General features: G+C 35.6%; 1 protein-coding gene and 1 long non-coding RNA gene across 4 annotated transcripts in view; both read left to right on the top strand.

The window, feature by feature from the left end:
• The window catches only part of LOC107710022 (rab11 family-interacting protein 4B), a 23,844-nt gene extending 16,842 nt beyond the window's left edge, over positions 1-7,002 (top strand). For 2 of the 3 annotated variants that reach the window (XM_016514701.1, XM_016514703.1), the window contains exons 9-14: positions 722-803; positions 1,461-1,598; positions 2,070-2,228; positions 2,616-2,693; positions 3,459-3,602; positions 5,827-7,002. In XM_016514701.1, coding sequence (XP_016370187.1) covers positions 722-803; positions 1,461-1,598; positions 2,070-2,228; positions 2,616-2,693; positions 3,459-3,602; positions 5,827-5,943 — 718 coding nt within the window. In that variant the 3' untranslated portion in view covers positions 5,944-7,002. The remainder of the gene's footprint in view (positions 1-721; positions 804-1,460; positions 1,599-2,069; positions 2,229-2,615; positions 2,694-3,458; positions 3,603-5,826) is intronic. The other variant, XM_016514704.1, reaches the window with a different exon arrangement.
• Positions 7,003-8,726: 1,724 nt separating this feature from the next.
• On the top strand, positions 8,727-11,735 carry LOC107710024 (uncharacterized). Its single transcript, XR_001636549.1, has 3 exons — positions 8,727-8,959; positions 10,920-11,139; positions 11,247-11,735. It is a non-coding gene; the product is annotated as an uncharacterized LOC107710024 (long non-coding RNA).
• The last annotated feature ends 9,330 nt before the right edge of the window (positions 11,736-21,065 follow it).

The following is a 21,065-nucleotide window of genomic DNA, read 5'->3' as shown; positions in this document are numbered from 1 at the left end:
GTCTCCGTTCCCTCCTTCAGGGAACGAGGGTTACCATACGTAACCGAGACGTTTTCTCTGTATTTGAGCTGTTTCGAACTTACTGTTTGAATGCATTTGTTTACTCTGGATCCTTGGACTGAAAAGTTTACAGGAGTTTGCCGGTTTTTAAGCTATTGTTTTCGTTGTAATGTACTGATTCAAATTAGTAATCAATAATTAACTATTATTTTACCACTCTGCGCGCATCCCCTGACATGCTCTCGCGCATGAAGAAGCAGCATCTCTGTCTGTCGGCAATCAGCATCCTCTCTGACTGACGGAGCTCGCGCAATAATCAAACTTATTTCAAAGGAAGCGGCGCCACGGTCCTGACCGCATCACTGTCTTTACTGGGTGTTTTTAGGGAATATTTGTATTTTTTATTTTTTTTTTTACATGCGATTGGATTAGCTATTCATGTGGTGGACTGTCATGATTTTGCCTAATGCAGGACACTAATGAATGATGCGCATCAGAGGGGATTTAGAAGTGGGTATACGCAAAGCCGACTGATGAAGAAGTGGGTATACGCCGTATACCTGCGTATACCCTCCACTACACCACTGCATTAAAGGGACCCTGATATTTCATCCAGAAATCTTCATCTAGAATTTTTGATTCTCAGGGCTATAGAGCAGTGGAGGCTTATTGAAAGAGTATGATGGATGGCTTGTTTTTATTTAATTTTTCCCACTGGCAGAGTACACCAGCAAGAGGAGGAAAATGGAGAGATGGCAATAAGCATGATCAGACTGAAAGCCCAGACAGAGAAACTGGATGACGTAAGATATTTTTATTATACATAAACTGACTTTTTTTTTTTTTTTTTTTTAGGAGAAAATGGAGTAAATTGACCATTGTGATTTAGGGTGAAGGAGATGCAAAGGAGGATGTGCGAATGCTTCTAATGGCACTGTTTGTTTAAATGTTTAGAACAAAATTAATTCCTCACGCCTGTTAGTCTGGAAAAGCAATCTGGGAGTTCTCACTCTTTCAAAATGATGAAAGCTACATGTATCTTATCATTTTCAGAAGGGAATATAAATATATATACATACACATTCTTTACAATTCTATAAAAACATTTTTTATTATTCTATAAAAAAATATGCATGTTGGTTTGAGTTTGACCAGTCTGAGATTGCAGAAAAAAAGAACAACATGAACATATGATTATGAAAGTAGTATAGTATGTGTAAAGTGTTTTCTAAATGTCCATAGAACTAGAAGTGTTCATAGGTAATAAATAAACAAATAAATAAATAAACCAACAAATCAAGGCTTTGATGGTATCTGTTTTAATAAAATATTATTTCATCAAACTTATTTTTAAATATTGGTTCACAAAAAATGACCCAATAGTGATTGTACAGATAAAAAATGACCTGTAATTGACACAATTGACTGTATGCATAAAAATGTTGTTTGTGTATGTAAAGGAGAGACAGCGTATGACAGATAAGCTAGAGGATACAAGCTTGCGGTTGAAGGATGAGATGGATCTGTACAAGAAGATGATGGACAAGCTACGACAGAACAGAAATGAGTTTCAGAGGGAAAGAGATACTATGCAGGAGGTAAGACTGTGCTAAAGTTTCCAGTGGGCAAAAATGTACAGTAAATTTCAGAAAGGCCAGCGAAACAGTAAAATTATTCAGCAAACTGTCAAAAGCTAAGGTTGTCTACTTGTGTGTCAGTTGTTTTAAGATGTAGTCACCCAAAATATTTAGAGATAGAAAAGAGTGGCAGAGCCTTGGGCAGCTTTAGTTGGATTGTGTACTTAAAAACCACAACTGAAGATAGCCTAAACATGCACACATACAAGTCAAACACTGAGAGGAAGTTACTCAAACATAGAGAAGACTAAGAAGCATATTCTATTCACTAGTATATTGAAAGTAATTTATTAGTTTAGTCCAGAGCTATGATGCTTTATGTTTTACTCTGCCTAAAGGCTATACAGCACTCATGTACTTGACTTTCAAATATAAAATAGTAATGTTATCAGTTCAGTAGCTTAGTGATTTTTCTGTTTCATTTATGTTCAGCTAATTGAGGAACTTCGGCGAGAACTGGAGCACCTCCAAATATACAAGCTGGAGGCAGAAAGAATGGGGCGTGGCCGCAGATCTTCCATTAGCCTATCAGAATACAGCACTCGAACACGTGAGAGTGAGTTGGAACAGGAGGTCAAGAGACTAAAACAGGTGAGAGAGATGGAAAGCTGGTAACTTGATCTTTTAGCAGGTGTATTTCCTATGGTGAAGGCTACATAGTTCTGTGTAGTCAGATCTTTGAGAAACAGAATGAGTGCTAATTATTTTCCATTTTCACACAAAAATATGCCTATATATAAAAAAATACATTTCTTTCTACATTTTCTTTCTTTATCAATTTTATTACCTTTTAACCTCTTGGAATTGGATGTGATATATCTGGAACAGTGTAAACATAATTGTAAACATAATTCAGACACAGTCTCCACTTTTTGTTTAAAAAAGCAAAGAAAGCATCAGAAAACAGTGATACCAAAATAAACTCTTTTGTTAATCATCTATTTCTTATTTGATCTTGTTTACTCTGTGTATATGCAGAGGAGCTTTTCCAAGGACATGCCCTTTGACCTCCAGCAGCTTGTGTCTGCTCGGGCACGACTCTGTCCGAGTCTGATGGTAAACTGTAATTCCTGTGCAGACTTAAAATCATTTAATTAACCACTAATGTGTTCATTCACAAGGAGTCTATTTTCAGATTATCTGCCAGGCTGACATGCCTTCTCACTTAACATCTAATATAGCCACATTTTTTGTAGGTTGTAGATTTTGTAGTTCCATGTTCCTGTCAAAAGAAGGGGATAACTACACAATACCACCGAAGTGCTATTATATTCAATATCATCAATATCACCTCTTGCCCACAGCGGAGTTAGAGCCATGTTTCTCAAAGCTTTCTGTTTTCACACCACTCTAATTTTCCATTTCCTGCACTCCACTGATGCTTCAGCCTTAAAAAACACTCCTCACCCATGCAAAAATCCATTCACATACTTTGGAGTGATACAAATAGTGAAATCACTCTGTGCTTATTATACTAAATATGTGCGCACTCGGACACCGGCACCGCTTGAACAAACAAATTAGAGGGCTGGAACTAATTGTGGTATGAAGTAATATAGCTAATGCAGTAAACATTTAGTAGTGTTTCGTCTTGTGTATATATGTCTGTTATAAGAAGATCTAATAATTTTTTTCTAATCTAGAGTCATTGCATAATCATCTCAAACCAAATCATTTACTGCTTTCTTTTGCCAGCAGAAGCTGGCTAACCAACTCTCTTGGTTCAGTTAACAAGGCCACAATAAGGAAAAGGAAAAGCAGGATAACTTCTGGATCATCTTTTGGGGGTAAATTGTAACTCCTCCCTCTTTCTTATCACAGGAGAACCAGAAACTGAGGGAACAGAATGAAGATCTAAATGGTCAGCTTCTCAGTCTGAGCCTCCATGAGGCCAAAAACCTGTTTGCCACACAGACAAAAGCGCAGTCTCTGGCCATGGAGATTGATCATGCCTCCCGTGACCAGGTAAGAGAAGTAGAGGACTTTGTTTTGAATATTTTAAACAAAGAGTACGTGACTATGATGTACTGATAAAACTGGATAATACTAAAGTGACGTGACATGACATGTGGCCAAGTATGGTGACCCATACTCAGAATTAGTGCTCTGCATTTATCCCATCCAAAGTGCACACACACAGCAGTGAATTTACTCGCTTTTCTTAAGTAGATTCAGTGATTACTTTTTACAGTGGGGTCTGAATACTTAGGACCATGTGATATTTTAGTTTTTCTTTTTTAATAAATCTGCAAAAATGTCAACAATTCTGTGTTTTTCTGTCAATATGGGGTGCTGTGTGTACATTAATGAGGAAAAAAAATTAACTTAAATGATTTTAGCAAATGGCTGCAATATAACAAAGAGTGAAAAATTTAAGGGGGTCTGAATACTTTCCGTACCCACTGTATTTGCAATTCCACTTTATTGTGATCATTTAAATAAGGTCATAAACAGTGATGACATAATCATTCAGTTATTTACTTCATTAAAATTAGTCCATTTTTGAGTTCAGAGCTGCAGGTTATGTAGACAGTATTGCCTCACAGAGGGCATATTGCTGACACCAGTGATGGTGCAACTGCATTATTTAGACTTATGTTATGTATTTTGACTTATTATATTATGTAGACTTGTTGTTAGTCTTGTGATTAAAGTAATTGATTCTGAAGCTATAGCAATTTATACTGACCCTAACTTTAATGCTCATATTTAACAAAGTCTCTGGGGAAATAACATCTAGGCCTAAAGTTTGTTGAGATTTATACAATGAAATATGACATATTGATTCAACTGTTCACAAAACAATGCATTTTTAAATTCACTTTTTCATTATTCATTCAGTTTTGCCAGATAGTAGATTGCTTTTGAATCACTTCATTATGTTAGTCCTTCGTTTCCCTTGATATTCATGAGTCCCTGCTTATGAATAGTAGAAGTCTGGCTCTTATTGATTTAAGGTGCTTTTTTTCGCAGCAAATTTGCATGGCTAACACCCTGGGGGCAGATGAAAACTATCGGAGAGTGTCAGATTTTCAAAGCAAACATCGAGAATATAGGTATTGATCCACTCTTCGGCAGGCTTTTATCTGGGAGTAGCTTAATACCACGACAGGAATAAAAGACATTGAGGATGAGAAAAAGACCAGAAAGAGCCATTAGATGGTGGTTTGTGAGGCACATCAGATTTATCCCCGTGCTCAGTTGCATTCAATTCTCAATGTATGCAATTTGTCATGTGCATCATTGGGATAGCTCTTGAATTTGTTTGCAAACACACCCACAGAGTGGATGCTATAGGAATTTGGCCTGATATCACTCCTGCAAAGCTGGTTAGTGAAGTGAAGTGAAGTGAAGTGACATGTGGCCAAGTATGGTGACCCATACTCGGAATTAGTGCTCTGCATTTACCCATCCATAGTGCACACACACAGCAGTGAACTCACACACACCGTGAACACACACCCTGAGCAGTGGGCAGCCATTTTTTTGCTGCGGCGCACGGGGAGCAATTGGGGGTTCGGTGCCTTGCTCAAGGGCACCTCAGTCGTGGTATTGAAGGTGGGAGAGAGCGCTGTACATTCACTCCCCCCACCTACAATCCCTGCCGGTACGAGACTCGAACCTGCAACCTTTGGGTTACGACTCTCTAACCATTAGGCCACGACTTCCCTACTAGTGGAAGTCTGTAAATAAAAACACCTTTTAATGTGTACCAGTAAGCAATAGAACAGTATGAAGCATGTTTGTTTTTCCTGGAACTTTCTCTGAAAAGGTAAACAAAATAAATTCATTTTGTGAGGTACTTAAAGGAATAGTTCACTCAAAAATGATTTACTCACCTTCATACCATTCCAGTGGAGGAGAAAAAAAACAAACAAAAACGAAACCCTACTAATGTTCTGAGGAACAGAAAAGGAGAAATAAAATAGAACGTGTTCCGAAATGTTCATTAGCATAATGGGACAAAGGTTTTCTGAAACCACCAATAGCTTTGTGTGAGGAACAGGCCAAAATTAAAGTTGTATGTGTGTGTTAATCCTGACCTCCTCAGTAGTTCTCAAATCTTATTCAAAATGTAAAATGTTTGGCAAACTTTCCGTTTCTTTCTTTCTTTCTTTTTGTGGAGATTTTGGAGACCTGTCCAATTAACCAGTCCTATACCGTTCTAAACTTGTTTTGATTCCCACAGTTGATGGAAGCCCTCAAGGAACAAGAGGAGATAAACTTCCGACTCAGGCAATACATGGACAAGATAATTTTATCTATTCTGGACCACAACCCGTCTATTCTGGAAATCAAAAACTAAAAGCCTGTCATAAGCTGTTTAGAATCTTAACAGTGGATCTAGAGCTCCCCCTGAGGTAGCACTGAACCTCAAATGACTTGTGCCTCTGAATGCACAATAACTACAATGTGCTGGTGTTTTGTGCACCTTTCTCTTGCTACAAAAATGTAAAATATACTGGTGAAATATTTCATGCACTTTTATAGGGCATTTGTGCTGCTCTGTACAACACAAGGGAGTTTTTCACTGGAATGTCATTATGGTTACTGAATTGCACCAACTAATATGTGAATATATCACACTGGATGCTCACAGAGTGTATTTGTGTTATATGGATGGTGTATGTTTGCTGAGTTTGCACTGGGGATGTGATGAGAAAGGCTGAATGATAAAAAAAGAGAAATATTTACCTATTTGATGGCCATCGAAGCCTGTCCCATTCAAAGTTGCTGAGTATGAGGAAAGAGACTTTTGTGGGTATACTTGTAATGATTTTGGTGAGCGAGTTTTTGACTGTCTTCCTATTATAAATGGCAAGTGAGGGAAAATTGTAAGGAGAGACAAATTAGAAGAATAGAGGAGAGGTAATTGAAACTCAAACTGGAACTTGATAACACTGCCTGTTGTAAAAGAAATCCATTTTAGAGCAGGGCAATGCTCTAGTCTGTGTTTGCAATGTAACGGTGAGATGTTTATTCTGACATTACATGCAGTATGTGTGCTTCAAAAGGAAGTGAAAATTCAAGAGGCTGAATGTAAAATGTCATTGTGAATGTACCAAACAAGTAGTATTTCAGGTTATTTATGGGCTTTAGCATAATAGTTTAAGACCTGTATTTTCATCAGCTGAATTATGTTCTTAATAGCCTTAAAGGGACTTGCACTTGTTCTTCCAAACGAAAATAATATTGTTATTAATTTCAAATGCACGATTCTCACAATTTTCTATCATGTGATTTAAATACAAATAAACTTACATCAGATAATGCAGGTCTAAAACACAAAAAACTATGACATTTGTGTTCCTATCGCAGGAAGGTTTCATATTTTGAATGTCAGACATTTTTAAAATGGTCATTTTTTTAAAAAGAGTATTCTAAAAGTGTCCCCCACAGTTACACATTTCTCTTATTCAGTCAATAGATTGTATGTGATGACAATATAAAGCATCTGATTTATTCTGTGCTGATCTAGGCCTACATTCAGTATATGTGATTCTGTAAATTTGTTATTCTCTCACATAAATGCCTCCTATTTCCTTGTAGTATTTGTGCTTTTCACTCATTAGTTAACTCAAGTAAACCCTTTTTTCACAAATTAAATAATTGCTGAGCTATATTACACTTTATACATGTGTGTGGGATTTTTAAAAACTTGTAAATGATGTAAAGAAATGACCTTTTTACTTGTGCCACTCATTGCTTTTTCATTGTTTCTCGGTTTATTTTGTGAATCTCTTTATCTGATTATATAGTACTGATTATTTCTTATTCTCTTTATATTTATGAAGGAGGAACTGAGAAGGCGGCAGTATTAGTTTTGCTTGTTTACGAGAGAGCAGACTAACTCAGTGGCTCATGATGTCACAACATGCTGAATGGTCACACACTTTAATCCAAAAAAGGGTATCTGTACACTTGCACAAAATGTATACCAATTGCATTTCATTTTCTGCATACGATTAATCTGAAATGCCTTAGCAATACTTATGACTGTGGGCTTATTTCTGTTTCGGATCTGAATTAGATCAAGATGTGCATATAGGCATTTACTTTTGCATGTCAGGTGTTACTGAATTTACTGAACTTGAACATGAGAAATTAACAAACTGATGTTCTAAAATAAAGCAATACAAAATTCCATATGTGGCTTAAAGGGTTTGGTATATACAGTACATGACCCTGTATTCAAGACTGATGCAAATAGAATGAGCAAATATTAAGAAAGGTTTATATATGAAAATTTCATTTATGGATCTCGTGACGTGTCAAGCAAAGAGCAAGAGTCATATAGGTCATGATACAATGGATACAGTATTCCAATAATGAAAAAAAAAACATAAACAAGGAAAAGCAAAGGATATCACAAACAACATAGCAGCAATAAACACCTGCTATTGTCATGTCATGCTATAGCCTACAACAATTTACATTTAACAAGTTTTGCAGAAAGGTGGAAATATACCTGGTCAAGTTGCGTTCACTAGAATAGTTGGAACTGTTGTTTAAAAAAAAAAACTTCTGCTGGAACAAAGGCTGCATATATGCCTACAAGGCATATTTTATGTCATACCTTGAATAACAATAACAATCTTAATCATTTATATTGTTACTGTTCCTTGTGTCATCATAGCAAAGAAGATTAAATGAAACGGTGAAACACTATTGCTCTTGAGCTGATATTTCTTAGGTAGGCCTAACTTCTGTTCATTGTTCAATTGGGTTGCAAGTTATATTTTGTCTATATTATAGATTTTTTATTTAACACGAAGACGATACTGAACAAACGTTTACAGTCGTAGTTTAACAGTTGACATAACCCAACATAATATATTAAAACAAAAAATTGCATTTATATCTGTGAAACATCTGCAAGTCACGTTACGTCCGTTGGCGTCTCTCAGTCTTCGTGACTTTTAGCTCTGGTTAAATGTTATAATGCTCCACTGCATGCTACTCATCAAAGAACATTAAAAATGTCTGCGTTCAGAGTACCTAGGCCACAAGGCGTTCCTGTTCTCAATGAGCCTTTACAACACCTTGCAAAGTAAAATAATAGCAAGAAGAGCGTTTAAAACCTACAGATTACCGCTTTATGTCGTGCTGTTTGCTTTGGCCATTCGAGGGCGCTGCTTGCTTTAGCAGTTTCAACTCATGTTAGCTTAATTGTTTCACTCGGTACTTGCTCGCGGAAGTTTTACTAAAGAGAAAACTGGACCAGAGTGAACGGCCGTCGCAAGAGCAGCATCATCATTCCTCAACATATCACTGATTACGAGTAATCGTTCTGACGGGAACGAGGGGGCCGCCAAAAATCGGTACACTTCACAAGTTTGTTAATGATGACAAAACGTAAATTAGACAATGATACACTATCAGTACAAGGGAGACCGGGTTGTTTGGGACCTGGATCATTTTTGGTTTGGATCACAAAAATGCAACGGAAATATTTACGTTTTCATCCACATTAAGTGATTTTTACAAGACGTTAAACGATCTAAACACGGTTTGGTGACGACAACTAACCAACTAAGGAATTAATTGATACAGAAAACGTCAACAAAACCCCTGTCCAAAAAAAAAAGAGATCCAAATTGTACAAAATAAAAAAAAACGAATTACGCCTGGCTCAAGTGAATTTGGAATCGTAGTCAATGAAATTTGAATTTAATGTTGTAACAAAACAAAAAAACAGGGTTACTTTTGTGAAAAGCCCAGTAGTGTACAGTGGGGAAAATATTTATTTGATCCCCTGCTGATTTTGTAAGTTTGCCCACTTACAAAGAAATGAAGGGTCTTTAATTTTTATGGTAGGTTTATTTTAATGGATAGAGACAGAATACCGACCAAAAAATCCAGAAAAAACACATTATATAAAGGTTAAAGATTGATTTGCATGTGAAGTAAGTATTTGATCCCCTACCAACCAGCAAGAATTCTGGCTCCCACAGATTGGTTATGTGCCCATGTGGAACACAGATTAGTCCTGCCACTTTAAGAAGTTACTCCTAATGTCAGCTCGCTAGGTGTTTAAGACACCTGTCCACACAATCTGTATCTTCCATTCCATCCTCTCCCACCACCATGGGCAAGACCGGAATGGACTACAAGATGGGCTACAAGACCATCAGCAAGCAGCTTGGTGAGAAGGAGACAACTGTTGGTGCGATTATTCGGGAATGGACGAAATACAAAACAACCATCAATCGGACTCGGTCTGGAGCTCCGTGCAAGTTCTTGCCTCATGGGGTAAGGATGATCATGAGAAAGGTGAGGGATCAGCCCCGAACTACACGGGAGGAGCTTGTTAATGATGTTAAGGCAGTTTGGACCACAGTCACCAAGCAAAACATTGGTAACACACTACGCTGCAATGGACTGAAATCCTGCAGCGCCCGCAAGGTCACCCTGCTCAAGAAGGCACATGTACAGGCCCATTTAAAGTTTGCCAATAAACATCTAAATGTTTCAGAGAAGGCTTGGGAGAAAGTGCTGTGGTCAGATAAAACAAAAATTGAGCTCTTTGGCATTAACTCGACTCGCCGTGTTTGGAGGGAGAGAAATGCTGACTATGACCCCAAGAACACCATCCCTACAGTCAAGCATGGAGGTGGAAACATTATGCTTTGGGGATGTTTTTCTGCTAAGGGTATGTCTTGGACAAGAACCTCCTCCTCTCAGCCAGAACACTGAAGATGGGTCATGGATGGGTCTTCCAGCATGACAATGACCCAAAACATTCCGCCAAGGCAACAAAGGAGTGGCTCTAGAAGAAGAACATTAAGGCCATGGAGTGGTTCATGGAGTCTCAATCCTATAGAGGTAAACGACATGCTAAACGACAGCCTAGAAACCTTAAGGATTTAGAGAGGATCTGTAAAGGGGAGTGGACCAAATCCCTCCTGAGATGTGTGCAAATCTGGTGACCAACTACAAAAAAAGTCTTACCTCTATGCTTACCAACAAGGGTTTCTGCACCAAGTGCTAAGTCATGTTTTGCTTGGGGATCAAATACTTATTTCACTCACTGAAATGCAAATACATTTCTAACCTTTATATAATGTGTTTTTTCTGGATTTTTTGGTTGGTATTCTGTCTCTATACGTTAAAATAAACCTACCATAAAAATTACAGACCCTTCATTTCTTTGTAAGTGGGCAAACTTACAAAATCAGCAGGGGATCAAATAAATATTTTCTCCACTGTATCAAACACTACCAGAATAGAATGTTCATGTGTTGTTTACACATTTTTTACATTGCAACATGTTTAACATAGGCCTAGCATCCGGAGGAAGACCTTTGAAGACCTTAACTTTAAAGGGGTCAAAAAGAAGAAATGCGCCCATACAAGTGGAGACCAAAAAAAGTATATCGAAGATTCCCTCAGATGGGTAACAACAACATCAAGCCACAGCCCCCTAGTCAGGAAGAGGACTGGGAAAAGGAGTTAGAGGAGATTTCACAACGCATTGAAAAGCAGAAAGAGCCTCCTTATGGTAATTTCATTTCCAAATAAAGTTTTTTAGAATCTCTATTCCATAAAAATAACTTTGTAATCAACAATTGATGTGGCTCGACATTAATAGCTGTCTTTTTAACACAGATCCTGGAGATGATTTGAGTACTGGAGTAAGGGAGGGGTTTCACTGTAACGTCCAGAATGGCCCAAGCTCAAGCCAGGAACACTACAGCCCAGCAATTCACCACATTAAACCTGTGAAATGGGTCCGCTTTATTTATGCTGTAGTGGATGACCAGTTTGCTGATGCAGAAGAATAAGGCTGTTGGTTCCTTGTATATGTGCTTCCTTTCAGGAAAAAAAAAAAGTTTATATAAAATTTGTTTATAAGCTACTGAGCCCAGGCTAATGTTTTAAGTACTTTTGTTGTTTTTAGTGGCCTCTCAGTATTTGATGTTAATTTATAGTTATGTTGATCAAATCATTGCTGAGCATTCATATTTGCAAGTTTATTTAATTCATTCATTTTTGCCAGTTGAAGCCAATTTGTTTTAATCTCTAAGCACAATTTTCAATTTGATTACTGTTTATCTATTAAATACTGCATTACAATGTTAATCTGAATTAAAACAAAGTGACAGGAAGGAATGTTGTTTTTGTGTAGACTTAAAGCACATTAAAGAATTATTAGAATTGAACTGAAAATGAGCATTCGTTTGTGCAACGTGTCATTTCACAAGTGTTCCACTAGGTGGCAGTATAGGCTTAGACTTCAGGAAAGCTTTGTCTTTGAATTGAGCATTGGTACTGATCTCTTGATAGACTCAAGCAAGCTCTGTTGTTCCTTACTTTTACATACAGATCTCAAATGTCTGTATCTAAAAATCATTCTGGGATAACATGAATCATCAGCTTTAACATAAGTATTTCCAGTGCTGCTGTCAAAAACTAAAAGGAAGAAGAAAATCTTAAATAATTTTGTACAGCTGACTCAAATTGTAATACTGATTATTATATACTCTACTGTTCAGAAATTTGAGTTCAGTTTTTTTGCTCAGTAAGATTTTTTAGAAAGAACAATGTTTTTTCTTAATTTTGACAGTAACAACATTTTGTTGCAAAATGTTTCTAATTCATACATATTATGTTCTATTGAACTTTCTATTCAAAGAATGCTGAAAAAATGTGGCATAGTTTCCACAAAAAATATTAAGCAGCAAAACTGCTTCTTTCAAAAACATTAAAAAATACTTTTTAATGGCATGTATGTGTAAATAAACGTAAGAATTAGAAATTAGAATTAGGCAAATGAAAAAGGCAAACTAAAAAAATACAAAGATTTGTAAATATTTTTAAAAGTATTTTTATGAATGGATTTTGAACACCATTGACTAAATTAACCTTACAAGAGACATCTGAGATGAATATTAATATGGTAGGCTTCAGTGTTTTGGGCATTTTATATATATATATATACATATATACATACAGTATCTCACAGAAAGGAGTACACCCCTCACATTTTTGTAAATATTTTATTATATCTTTTCATGTGACAACACTGAAGAAATGACACTTTGCTACAATGTAAAGTAGTGAGTGTACAGCTTGTATAACAGTGTATATTTGCTGTCCCCTCAAAATAACTCAACACACAGCCATTAATGTCTAAACCGCTGGCCACAAAAGTGAGTACACACTCACTACTTTACATTGTAGCAAAGTGTCATTTCTTCAGTGTTGTCACATGAAAAGTTATAATAAAATATTTTCAAAAATGTGAGGGGTGTACTCACTTTTGTGAGATACTGTATATATATATATATATATATATATACTGTATATTGGGAGGATAATTTATTTTGATGATTTATTGACCCTCTCACCACAGCCTGCCCAAAGACCTTTCTGACATTTAACCATCATCTGAGACAGCCTCTATATTATCTCATTTTTTGATCCATTATAACTGTGAAGACCAGACAAGTTAGTCAGAAACTCTACAAACTCTACCATTATTTGTAATCTAGACCAGTTTTTATTAATACTACATTATTCTGGGCTGAAAATGTGTTGCACACAGTCAGTTGTACGTTTTGATTTTGTACAATGCTTTTATCTTGCACTCATATCTTACTGGGGTTTAGTGCAGCTGGCTTTTTGGGCAAAAGTGCAACAAAGACTTAATGTCTAAAACATTAAGGGTGTGATGTTTAGAAATACCTGGCAAGTGTAAAGGCACGTTTATTGGTACAACAGTTTATTTCCTAACTCAAATGGACCATAAAATGGTGCAATGCTGTTGTTTTGTGAACAGTGCAGGCCTTCCAAGTAGGCCAGCCTTTTTGCATAGTCATGATGGTGCATGTTTCAGAGTAAATGCAGTTTCAATCTATTATAAATGGGTTGTTTGAAGTGCTTCTACTTAAGGGCTTTTGCAAGAGTCTTGTGTGACTTAGATACCTCATTTAACACCCTTGTATCAGAATCCTAGTTGTCGGCAGGTTTGCTGTAGTTCACATGCAGAGCCAACAGAGGGTGGTGTTCTACAGGTGTGTGGCCCTGAGATGTTGAGACGCAGAGTTTGTTTGCAGGCCTGTGCAGCAGGGAGCTGTGACGCTTGTCTCCATCACTGTCTAGACCAGCACCAGGCAGCTGTCTGGGTCAAGCTATAGACTACTGATACTTGTGACTGTATAGAGTGTGAAAAAGATGCTGAAGAGGGAATAAAATAATGAAATAACATCCATTTTTTCATACTGTTCATTCATTATAATATTGTGATGCCTAAATTCATTTGTGGCATTTAAAATAAATCATTTTAGTCTTTAGTGTTGCATTTTTATTTAATTGTAGACAAAATAGTATTCAATTTTAATAAAGCAGTTTATTGTAAATAATTATCGTCTTAGCATATCTGCTAGAATTTTACATTTCTTAATTTTTATTAACAGTGTTTATTATAAAAGATTTAGCCGTAAACATATATATATATATGTGTGTGTGTGTGTGTATATGTATATATATACTGTATATTTATATATTTCATTTTCATGGGCCCTCTTCATCTATAATTAAAAACATTAAATTCCCCTCCCCCTTGTAACAGCATCTCCCAAGTAAAAATAAGGTGCATAAAAAAATACTTAAATACAAGCAAGTACATTTGTAGTACATTCTTATTTTTTTGTGCTAAATAAAATTGTAGAAGTGATACACTATAAATACACTAATTAAAAGTATATTTCTATTTCAGTAGTACTTCAGTGCAATTGCAAAAGTATACTAAATACCACTGATATTTAAATTGATTTTTAGTGCATTGAAATAAAGTATAGTACTGCAAAAATTTACAGAGGACTTTTATTAGTGTATTTCTTAAAAGTGTGCTTTAAATTATTTAAAAATTAGTTCAATGTTAGTACACCTTTATATAGTTATCCTAAGTTTAAATTAAATAGATTTTATTTAAAATATATTAGTAATGTAATAGTTATAAATACATTATTATTATTAAGTAATTAAGTACATTACAAATTGATTTTAAGTGTAGTCAGATAAAGTACCAGAAGTGTTTTATAATTGCATTGCTTAAAAGTGTGCTATGGTCGCTTTACATAAAATTTTAATGGGGTTTTATATATACTATTACTAAGTTCTATTTGGATTTTCATGAAAAATACAGTAGAAATGTATTACTTAAGTAAAAACCTATAGGTTACTATGCTTAGGCTACTATAAATGCTCTAATAGCACATAACTGGATTATTCATTCATATGTGTTTAGACGTGTACCATAATTCACAATTAACCAGTAAGTATACGTTTAGCATAAAGTACTTGAAGTGCTATATTTTTAATGTGGAAAAAAGTGCTACTAATGACATATTAATAGTGTACTTGATTGTACTATTTAAAGACACCATAAACATGTAAAGTATATAAAGGGAATGTTAACATAACTACAATACATTTTAAATGAATTATTTAATCTATAAAATATGTGGGCAATACATTATAAATACATTTTATAAATATACATTTTATATTAATCTTATATTTAAAAAAAATGTATAAGTGTATTTCTATGTATGATGAGTATATTTTAAAGTGTATGCAAGATGGTTTCAACTGTGCTACAAGCGGTAACTAAATATATATATTTTTTTACAGAGAATATGTTAAAGGCACATTTTAGTTCATATTCATGGTGTCCCAAAATAGCACAGTTGAGTACGCTTAGATGTTCTTAAGATTATCTTAAGAAGTACTAAAGAATATTTTTTTGTATATTAAGTACAGAATTAGTTCATGAAAATAGAGCATTTTAAGTAAATTATGGAAGTGTACTAAGTATACTGAAATAAAGTGAACAAAATCAAGTTCCACCCTACTTTTTTCTCATTCGAGAAGCAGTTTCACTCAGAAATGTCACAGAAAGGAAAGGATGTGACGTCCTATACTTGGAATTTGTGCTCTGCATTTAACCCATCCAAGTGCACACACACAGCAGTGAGTAGTGACACACACACACACAACATGAATACACACCCGGAGCAGTGGGCAGCCAATGCTGCAGCACCCGGGAAGCAGTTGGGGGTTCGGTGCCTTGCTCAAGGGTCTCACCTCAGCCGTGGTATTGAGGGTGGAGAGAGCACTGGATATTCACTCCCCCCACCTACAATCCCTGCCGGACCTGAGACTCGAACCCGTGACCTTCGGGTTACAAGTCCAACTCTCTATCCATTAGGCCACGACTGCCCCAGATGATTGCAATTTCTGTTTCATGCCGGCTTCAATAATGGTGCATCCTTAACTGTGTCTTCAAGTATATCCATGACTGCTGTCCAGGGCATTTAATGTAAATGTTCTCAGTATCTAATGATCTGGAAGGCCAAGAGAAGGCTGCAGAAGGCTGGCTTTAATCACCAGGCATAAACCCACATCCTCATTTCCTGGATTACTTAGACCTCTGATAAGGGCATTTCCTCCCACAGACGCTTTAAGGAATAGTTCACCCAACAATGAATCCCTCAGGCCATTCAAGATGAGTTTGTTTCTTCATTGGAACAGATCTGGAGAAATGTAACATTCCATTACCTGTGCAGTGAATGGGTGCCATCAGAATGAGAGTTCAAACAGCTGACAAGCATCTCCACAAGTAATTGACATAACTCCAGACCATCAATTAAAGTCTTGTGAAAACTGTGTTCCTTTAAAAAAAAAAAATATATCTATCATTAAGCCATTTTTAACTTTATATGACCAGAAGTGGCGGTTTAAAGTTTAAAATGCCTTGATGGATTTGCTTCTTACAATAATGTAATGCTATATTGTTATGCTAAATTTCTCCATATTGTTCCGATGAAGAAACAAACTCATCTACATCTTTAATGGCCTGAGGGTAAGTCTTCAGGAAATGTTCAATTTTGGGTGAACTATTCCTTTAAGGACAGGAAGAATGTATTTAAGTATGCCCTCTTGTTTTAAGAATGTACTTCATTCATAAATCTTGTGTCAGTCTTGACTTTTTTTTGTCATTGAATTCCTCTGGGAATATTACCCTAGTGACAGGGTGCACTAGACATTGCGCATGACATTGTCTGCTCTCTGCATTCTTTCGCCCTGATTTCGACAATAAATGTCCATGGTCTGTCTCTGGCACACTTTCTGGCCTGCTCTGCACAGCAGACTTAGCAACAGGATTCGAACAGAATCCAGGACAACCCATCGCAAGGTCACTCCTCCCGATGCAGTGCTGAAAGGTGTGGGCAACCTCTTACATTCATAAAAGACAAAAGAGATCTTTGGGTGTGTACATGTATTAGAATTAAATAAAAAAAACGAAGAAAAGTGCATGGGGAAGTGGGTGTGAACACCTGTGAAAAAGAAATATAGAGAACAACATCAAATCACCCTTTCAGCTTACTACATACCAGTGTTAAAAAAGAAATTTAAAAACTTTTTTTCCCTCAATTTATTCCTGTCATTTCAATATGTATTAGAATTTATTAGAAACATTTGCTTACATTTTCCTTCCTTACCCCTCTCTCTCTCTCTCTCTCTCTCTCTCTCTTTATAAAAAGGCATTTCTGATTGGAGGACAATGTCTGTCATTATGTCGAAACGGATAAGTCCAGGCAAGTTAAATGTGCTGTGTAAGGGTATTTTCTTTAGATTAAGTGATGTCCTTTGGTGGTTTTTCAAAGGCAAAACATCAATGAAAAGACTGAGAATGATGTACATATTAAGCCAATTATCATTCAAAACGTATAATAATGCTAAGAGAGGTTGATATTCATGGGCCACACTCACTGTGTTCTAATAATCTATTCCAAAATACATTAAAATTTATTTAACACATACAATTACTTGAATATACACCTTTTCTAGGAGTATGTTTTAACGTAACTAAAATTCATTTTGATATTTTTAGGGGTATAAAGAAAAAATTGTGGCAATGCAACTGTCCTGTAGATGAAGAAAAAGCCTCATTAAAGAGAAAAATGCAATTCTTGAAAAGTAAACTGTGGCATGTGTTCCAACCAACGTGCAGGGACAAATAACCCATAAAACAGGAGAAATATCAGGCTTTTTAGTGACTTTTTAGGTTAGTTTTTAGATTATAAAATCTCAAAAAAACAATACAAAAATAAAAATATATATTTTGCCTTGAAAATATAATTATAATAATGATAATAATTCTTAATTTTTTTCTGATAATGATTAAGAAGGTGTAAGGAAAGTATGTTATTACTTTTTACACCACTTGACATGTACAGCATGATAATGTCAAAATTTCAACTTTGAAATGTTTTTGTTTTTTCAAACTGAAATCAACACAAATAAAAAGAACGCTATCAGTTCAAATCTCTACCCCTCTATATATCCAAATGAGCAAACATTGCAACATGAGCGTGTTACCCATTTGGTAGAGATGACCTAACCCACTTACTATACCCGCTTACATTTGATGACAGGTGTTTTTTGCCCTAGAGAAATCATTTGGGGGTCCATTAAATCTGAATGTCTATAAACATTCCTTTACAAGAATACACAAAATTGCTTGAGAAACTCTGTTTGGTTTAACTCACTATTCAGTTTTCAGGTTCCTGGCTGTAAGCGAGCACTAGGGCCAGGTCATGAGTCTGTCTTTCCATTGAAATGCCTCCGAAGCAGCAGCGTGGTCCAGGCTTGAGTTTCTGTATCATTTGTCCAGGTGGAGAAAATAGAACCTGTGCCTCCTCTAAATCTGTCACCTCTGGCTCAGAGCCATGAGAGAGGGGGAGCGAAGGACAGATAAAGAGAGACAGAGAGGCAGCAACAAACAAGAGGAATGAGAGGACTTAAAAGACCTAACATGATATTCCATAACTATGCCACAAAACTAGATTCAAGACATGTGATGTGTACCGAGAGATGCCTAACTGCATAGTCACTTGTAGTTAGTAACTTCTCATTCTACCCTGCCCATCTTGATGGTTGAGTGGCAAACATATTGCTAAAGAAGGAATCATGTGTTCATGTGAAACATTGTTAAAAGTCCAACCATACCAAGCTTTTGCTTAAGAAGGATTATGGGTAAACAGATGTCTCTTACCTTCTCCTGACCCCTGAAAATTTCACCAGTTTGTCTCCTGGTTTCACTAAAAGGGTCTTGGGCAAGAACGTTTTGACAGGGCTTTAAAGTATAGTGGCCACTTGAGACTTGAGTGGGGAATGACAGCTATGCGCTTCCTCTTTCACCTACATTTCTTAGACATCATTCACAAGACAGTTTGTTGCATTGTGCTGGAAATTACACTGTCGAAAGAACCTTTGCCTGGGTGAATGTATAAACCAACTGTCATTGGTAGCAGATTCAATAACTTACAATAATAGACAAATTTTAGATGATTTTAGGTTAAAATGACCTTGATATGAATTTAATATGTACATTCTTAAAGTAAATTCGGTCACACTTTAGTTTGGTGACCAATTCTCTATATTTACTGACTATTAACTACAACTTTTGCCTAATTCCTAATTCGCTGCTTATTAATAGTTAGTGAGGTAGTTGTTAAAGGGGTCATATGATGCTGCTAAAAAGAACATTATTTTGTGTATTTGGTGTAATGAAATGTGTTTGTGCGGTTTAAGGTTAAAAAAACACATTATTTTCCACATACTGTACATTATTGTTTCTCCTCTACGCCCCGCCTTTCTGAAACGCGTAGATTTTTATAACAGCGTCAACAATACTACAGCGAGAATAAAAGTTACGGCTTCTTTCTTTGCGTGAACATTTGGGTGGTGTTATGCAAATCTTCCCACATCGTGATGTAGATATGTGGGGGCGTGTTAGAACAAGCCGTTTTAGGTAGGTGTGGCTGACTCTTAACTTTTATAAAGAATATCTCTTTGGATTTGAGACTTTAGTCTTTGCAACTTTACAGATCTTCTTTATGCACCAAGAGCTTGTAACACTCCGAAGAGAAAGGAAAAATTTAAATCGCATCATATGACCCCTTTAAGTTTAGGTATGGGGTAGGATTAAGGGATCTAAAATATGGTTATGTTGAATAAGGTATTAATATGTGCTTTATAAGTACTAATAAACAGCCAATATACTAGTAATATGCATGCTAATAGTTAATAGTAGTGAGAATCTGTCCCTAAACTAAACTTACCTTACCAAATTTACATTTACCATAAATTCTACCCCCATAATAATATAAATACAGTAAGCAAGGGATAATGTACAGTCAGCAGGATAATATTGCAAAATAAACCCTGATAGGTTAAACAGGACTTCAACATGTTCATATTTAAGTTGCATTTTAAATTCACAGGGTCGCTACACTGCTTCCGAAGTTCACTTCGCTTGACAACAATTGTTTATTTGGATGCCCTGCAACACTATCAAATGCAGACAATACTTGAATACTTGACACAGATTAGAGGTTTCAATTATAATGAGATAATAAACTTCTATGTACACAACTATGAATCTAATACCAATTACTATATATAAATGTATATAATATGAATTTATATCTAATGTAAATATTTTTAATGTATGTTTAAATACTAAAATGTAACCGAGTATAATATATATAATTTGACATACTAAAAACTAAATTATGGCTGTTATGTTTAATACAAAATAAATGTTGTTAATGGCACTGTAAGGGTGGTATATTCAGCACTTTATTTATGCTTGTTATTTCACACCTAAGATTAATTAGACTAAATAAAAATGACTGGTAGGTATTTCCTTCTCCACTTTCTGAAAAGTGATGTACTGTATCGATGTACAGTTGTTCCTGTGTTGTTTGAAGTGCCTTTCAGACTAAATATGCATTTGTATTTTATGTTTTTATCCAAAGTGAAGAAATGAGGAACACCACAAGCAATTTGTGAAAAATCAGTAAATAAATGGACAAAGTTTGAGTATTAAATTTGATAATTATTTGAGAAACTCAGAATGATGCTGAAGAGATGAAACTACAGTTGTACAGAAAATCATTTGAGAGCAATGTAATAACTTGAATGCAGTGTGTAACAAACAGAAGATTATTAAACGTTTAAACAAACAGAACTGATGATATTCTCAGTGTTTATACTGCTGATGGCAGTATTGTATCAAGTCACAACAACATAGAGTAATATGTACCATTTAACCAATACAGAGCGATATGTTACAATGATTAAGGTTTTTAAGTTGTAACTACATCTGCATTACACAGCCTCTCTCTCATGGGTGCTGGTAGTTTAATGGTTAAGGATTTGGGTATGTATGTTGATGTAAAACATAGGTTGCATTTCAATGCCAGGGACAGTGACATCTGAAACAAAGAAAACGTTCTCTTGTCTCAAATGTTAATTTGTAAAAGTTTCCCCACAGCAAATGTGTATTATTTGGATTAAAAGTTTATATATATATATATATATATATATATATATATATATATAATTGAATAA

This window comes from Sinocyclocheilus rhinocerous, unplaced genomic scaffold, assembly GCF_001515625.1.
Source record: "Sinocyclocheilus rhinocerous isolate Xijiao unplaced genomic scaffold, SAMN03320098_v1.1 scaffold3614, whole genome shotgun sequence".
Taxonomy (NCBI): domain Eukaryota; kingdom Metazoa; phylum Chordata; class Actinopteri; order Cypriniformes; family Cyprinidae; genus Sinocyclocheilus; species Sinocyclocheilus rhinocerous.
This window is presented reverse-complemented; position numbering and strand designations above follow the sequence as displayed.